The 6,026-nt window shown below is 38.5% G+C and overlaps 1 protein-coding gene across 2 annotated transcripts in view; it reads left to right on the top strand.

The window, feature by feature from the left end:
- The first annotated feature begins 2,603 nt into the window (after positions 1-2,603).
- The window catches only part of LOC591550 (run domain Beclin-1-interacting and cysteine-rich domain-containing protein), a 42,158-nt gene continuing 38,735 nt past the window's right edge, over positions 2,604-6,026 (top strand). For both annotated transcript variants that reach the window (XM_030981612.1, XM_030981611.1), the window contains exons 1-2: positions 2,604-2,706; positions 4,405-4,585. In XM_030981612.1, the coding sequence (XP_030837472.1) occupies positions 4,536-4,585 (50 nt within the window). In that variant the 5' untranslated portion in view covers positions 2,604-2,706; positions 4,405-4,535. The remainder of the gene's footprint in view (positions 2,707-4,404; positions 4,586-6,026) is intronic.

The following is a 6,026-nucleotide window of genomic DNA, read 5'->3' as shown; positions in this document are numbered from 1 at the left end:
TTCTGTGTACACTGCTTGTAACTTTACCAAGACTGGGCCAAATTTCTTATTAGTTTGATGATTACAGAACCTTGCAGTACACACCTATACTTGTATGCTAAATGATCAATCTTTTCTGATCGAATCCACAACGTTTCTTTCACAATGCAATCGCATGACCAGAACTGGTCTATACCTTAAAGTTCAACTAACAAGAACAAGAACACAGGGGGTGTCTGTGGGGGGATGTGCCCCATCAAAAGCTAAAGATTTTTTTTTAATGGATGCATGAATGGCTCGATTTGGTGCATAGAGAGAGAGAGAGAGAGAGAGAGGGGAGACGGAGAAAGAGAAAGAAAGAGAGAGAGAGATGTGTGAGAGAGAGAGAGAGAGAGAGAGAGAGAGAGAGAGAAAGAGGAGAGGGAAAGAGAGAGAGAGAGAGGGGAGAGAGAGAGAGAGAGCAAGATTAATTCCATCGTTTTGTTCCTCTATATTGAATGTGAATCTGTATTAAAATCTTAAAACATAATTACTGTTACTAAATACAAATTGATTACATGTGCTCTCTGGTAGCATATCATGTGCAATGTTGCACATCATAGTCGTATAGAGTGCGTATATTTCACCTCCCCTCAGGTCTTTTGGCATCTAATTTTGTAAATAATAGTTCAGACGGATACATCCAATCCACATCTAATACACAACGAAGGGCTCTATTTTGAAGTTTAAGTAGGCCAGAATTCCAGAATTTCCCCAGATTACATCGCACTAATCAATTTTTGCTTCGTATTAGGACCTTATAAAATACCAATGCTGTCTGCATGTTGTGACATAAATGGACGACTTCTTTTTTAGTACTTGAATACAGACTTTAACCTATGTTTTGTTTAATCTTAATTATCTGCTTGCTTGCTCCAGTCAAGGTATTAGTCAATTATTACTGTAATATGCTTTGTATTGTATTCTTCTATTATTGCAAATTATGTCCTGAATTAATAATATGCTTCCTTAAGCTGTTTCAACACGAATAATAATAATAATAATAGTGAACATTAATGCGCCATGTCTGTCAAAATGACACTCCTGGCGCAGTTGTGTGGAAATTGTATAATTTTGGGCAATCGACCATCAAGTACTTCAAGAAAGAAAGTAAAATACACATAAGTTAAAGTTTAATAACAATTCTCAGTGGCGGATCCAGGAATTTCCTACCGGAGGGGGGGGGGGCACAAAATCGCATGGGGTGAAATATATGAAAAACGATGGAGCGAGGCGTCAGCGGCGAGGGAGCGGAGCGACCAAGCGGTGGTGGGTCTGGGAGGGGGTCAGAACCCCCTCCCTGAGTAGGAAGCATTTGCAATTTGAGAACCACATTGGGTGCATTTTCAGGCACTTCCTGTAGTAATATGACGTAAAATTGCTTTTTCCTACCCCCTCAAAGAGTAGGGATCCAGGGGCGGATGATGGGATCTGGCTTTTTGCTAAGGGGGGGGGGGGCGGGTTGACCCAATGACGACACGGAGCATCGTCCACGAGCCGCGAAGCGGCGAGGCGATTTTGTTGTTGTTGCTATTTTGAACCCCCGTAAGTGATGTTTTCCTGGCATCTACTGACACAATGGAGACCATAAAAAAGCAATGCACGATAACGTCTTTTTAAATCAAGTAACAGTTCAAGGGGGGTTTGACCCGATGACGATACGGATACTGTGTGGTCTGGACACAATTGATGGCGTTTTTCTATACACATCACATTTTCACTTGGCAGCCTAAGGGGGGGGGGGGAGGTTAAACGCCCTAACCCCTCCCCCATCCCCCCCCCCCCACAGATCCGCCACTGGGATATTTTGCAAACTGGAAGCAATAAGCATTACATGTAGGCGATGGAAAAAAAAAGTGCTTGCGAAACGGATAGAAACTTCGCGGCCACAGGGATGACAGAAAATAATATGACAATAAATGTGGCAGGATTAATGGCGGGGACAATCTGGATGCTGAAAGAGCACTTAGAATAGGTATATCGGAAAATTAATTCAAGACTAAGTTATAAGTTATAAGTTATAAGTTATAAAGGAGATAAAATCTTTGATATTGGTCATGTTCGACTTAAAATTGCATGCCCCCCCCCCCCCAGCCCCTTACCCGGTAAAAAAAAAAACCTTCTTATAATATCTTCCCCTTTTCTTTCTTTTCCCTTCTCATTATTCTCCTTTTCTCTCCTCCGTCTTTCCGCCTTTCTTCTTTTTTTTCCGCCTTTTCTCTCCTCTCTCTTTCCCTTTCCCCTCCTTTTTCTCCTCTCCCCCTTTCTTTCCTCCCTCTTTTCTTCTTCTTTCTCTCTTCCCTTTTTTCTTTTTCCTCTCTTTTTTTCTTCCCCCTCTTTTTTCTCCTTTTCTTTTTTTTTTGGCAGGGGGGGGGGGGGGGCACGTGCCCCCTGTGCCCCCCCCCCCCCCCCTGTGATCTTCTTAGTTTGTTCCTGATTTCAATCATATACCGGGGTGTTGGGGTATTTTTCCATAAATTGGCTCTGGAAAATTTAGTAGTAGAGCGCCATCTTTCAGAAAAGGACACACAGTTATGTTGATAAAACGTAAAATTGACCTTTGGCTTATTGCATGCATGATACATTGGGCGATGACACGCGCACTTACTGCACTTGTGTATAGAATTTCGGTAGGCGTTTTTGGAAGATTTGCAAGTTATTTAGTCAACCGGAACTTGAAAAACAACGGTATGTTTTGATGTATTATCAAGTTTTTCTTTTATGTAGTATGCATTTGTATTTAAAAGTATGATGATGAGTGTTGTATGGTGCAAACTCTTCATCCTGAAGTCAATGTGATGGAAGAAAAGTCAATTTTAGGTTGCCTTGAATGATGGGAGCTCGTCTTGTTTGTTGGTGCTGCTTCTCCTGAACTGCCTGCCGCACCGGTAGGCGCAACCAGCCCAGCGCAAGCTAGGGCTAGGCCGAATTATGGCCCGCGTCACTCAGCCCTACACCTCACCGTGGGCGTGGAGGCCTAGGCCTACGTAATGTCATGTACAGACCTGTATATTGATAGGGAGCCTTAGTCGAGAAAATTTTCTGTATAGATCATAATATGGCTTGTTATTGTTAATTCATTGATTGAACAGATAAATAAGTAAATTAACATCATATAGTTTAGTAGGGTCTAGTAGAGTTGGCATGATTGCCGTTTGACTTTGACACTGTGATTGAGTGACTGTTTGAGGGTTTTAGATTTGCGATGTTGATGTCATTTTTTATTTTCTGCAACCGAGGAAGTGGATTGCATACCGTACCGATGGTGGAGTGCGTGCGTGTGAGTGTTTAACTATTAAGTCTTTGTTTTTAGGAAAAATACTCTACAAAAGATAAGAAAATTGACACGAAACAGGTATGAAACATGTCAACGTTTAAATCATGACCATTATTTGAACAATTGAATATTTAGTTGATATTTTGTATGTTTTGGTAGACCTCTAGGGTATTTTCACGCCAGAATCCGGGTCAAAACCTGGATATGATTCTGAACTAGCGCCGCCCTTTCATGACAACACATTTGATTACAGTACCTAGGGAAAGAAGTTTGCTGTGCAGCTTACTGTACAGATGAATAAATCAGAGTGCTGGTGCTAGTAATGGACTTAATATTACATGTATGATTTGGTTAATTGGTTTTCTTAAATTTGCTCACATTTAAATATCCAATGATGTTGCTAGATAGAACGATATTGACAGAACCAGCATACAAATTCTATTCTTTAAGAAATATGCAAATAACAATTTTAAAGGGGAAGTCCACCCTGAAATTAAGTTAGTTTTAATAGGAGTAGAAAAATGAGAGAAACAAGTCAGTGAAAGTTTGAGCAAATTCCGATTAAAAATAAGGAAGTTAGGATTTTTGAAGTTGTGATCAATCAAACACAAATTGGCAACCCTATGACGTATCATGCGAGCTCAACTTCCATTTGCTCAGTACTAAAAAAATCTAAAATTTTCATTTTCCCTCAAGAAAAATTTCAACCATACATGCACCCTAAATATAATAATTGCAAATATGTTTCTATACTCCCCCTGCAAGGAACAAATATATATTCCGTCATCAATAATGAAGAAAACATGATTTTATGGAATATTATGCACAAAGCAAATGAAGGAGAGCTCTTATAATAAGTCACAGAGTTGCCAATTTGTATTTGATTGATCACAACTTCAATAATTCATAACTTTCTTATTTTCATTCAGAATTTGCTCAAACTTTCACTCACCTGATTTTCTTATTATTCTGCCTCTATCGAAACAAACTTATTTTGGGGGTGGACTTTCCCTTTAATACCTTTCTACATACATGGGTATGTAGCTGTCGGAAGGTGATATTTGTAGTAATAAACCATTTTGTTGTCCTTTCTTTTATACTGTGCACAGTCAATAGGTTTTTGTTTACGGTAGATCGCAAAGACATACAGCTCTAGCCATACAATCAAGAAATAGAACCAGGCCATATCTGTCGAGCGAAAGCGTCAAGTGATGAAGGTCCCCAAGCAGAGGCTATTGTAATGTCTGCGTTGCGCCCTGATCCTGCTACTGACACATCCAAAGACACAAGGTATACCTCTATCTGGGGATGTGTTTCACAAAGATCCTAACTTGAACTTATCTCTAAGTTGGACTTAAAAATTATGGAAAGCCATTAGCATCTTTGAAAATATTTTGTAAAAGTCATTTTGAAAGGCATTAATTGTTTATTCAAATCATTCATATTTTCTATCATCTAGGAGATTTCATGTTCTGGATGTGGAATTTATAAAAAGTATAAAATACTTGAATTTCTGCTTTTGAATATATTTCATTTTAAGACTCTGATGGCTGTCCATAATTTTTAAGTCCAATTTTAGAATTAAGTTCTACCTAGGATCTTTGTGAAACACCCCCCAGATCTATGTAGATTAGCTAGAGATTTAGTTCTTATCTCCTAGAGTCTATAGGAAACACTGAGCTTCCAATGGGAAGTGAGGGTCAACCAAGCCCAATGGAAGTGGCGTACGGTTAAGTCTTGTTAGAAATGGAAGAGTGCTGCTTTAAAGGTAAAGACCAGTTTTGGAAACGCCCCCCTCTCAAAAAATGAAATGGAAGCTCAGATTATTACCAATCATGTGAAAGAATATGTTTTGACTAATACGTGATAATACAAATTTTACAGAGAAACCGCCTACCAATTGATATATTTGGTAAATTATTTTATCTATTTGGACCTGATAGATATGATGCATGTGTCGTGTAGTCCCATATACATCTTTCTGTGTACAGTGATAATAACTTTACCAAGACTGGGCCAAATTTCTTATCATTTTGATGATTCCAGAACCTTGCAGTACACACCAATGCTAAATGATCAACCTTTTATGATCGATACCACTACGTTTCTTATACAATGCAATCACATGACCATAACTGGTCTTTATCTTTAAATGTGATTTCCAACTCTACAAAAGCACTGAAGAAACGGTCTATGGTACCTAATCAATAGAATAATTATCAAATAGTAAACAATATCCAAATATTTAAAAAAATCGTCATAGATGCAGTAATTGTGCTCCATATTTCATTATCATCTACGAATATATGCGAGTGAAGATAAAAATCTGAAGATATTTGGTAAAAATAGCTTGAGCTTAAAGGGCAATCCAACCCTTGTATTATTTAAAGTTGATTTGTATGAAAGCAGAAAAATAACAGAAACAAAATGGCAAAAGTTTATATTGAAGTTCCTTCTCCCCTGGGGCACTACACACAATATATTATAGATAGCATATTACTATAGGTCGTCTAAAAAGAATAGACCCTCCTAAGCAATGAATTCTTGACAAATTTAGATTTTAGTCATTTTATATTTTGGAACAGATGGGAAAGTAGCAGGCACTCTATCACATTGACGTTACCGCTTCAGCCAATTTGAAGTACCTGTACGTTTAGTGATTACAAGTGGGTGCTCGTGAATGGAGGGGCACATACATACATGTACTGTACATTTACATGGCAAATTTGCA

The sequence above is a fragment of the Strongylocentrotus purpuratus genome, unplaced genomic scaffold (assembly GCF_000002235.5).
Source record: "Strongylocentrotus purpuratus isolate Spur 01 unplaced genomic scaffold, Spur_5.0 spur5_scaffold_12, whole genome shotgun sequence".
In the NCBI taxonomy this organism is placed as follows: Eukaryota; Metazoa; Echinodermata; class Echinoidea; order Camarodonta; family Strongylocentrotidae; genus Strongylocentrotus; species Strongylocentrotus purpuratus.
Note: the sequence above shows the minus strand (reverse complement) of the source record. Positions and strands in the feature narration are given on the sequence as shown.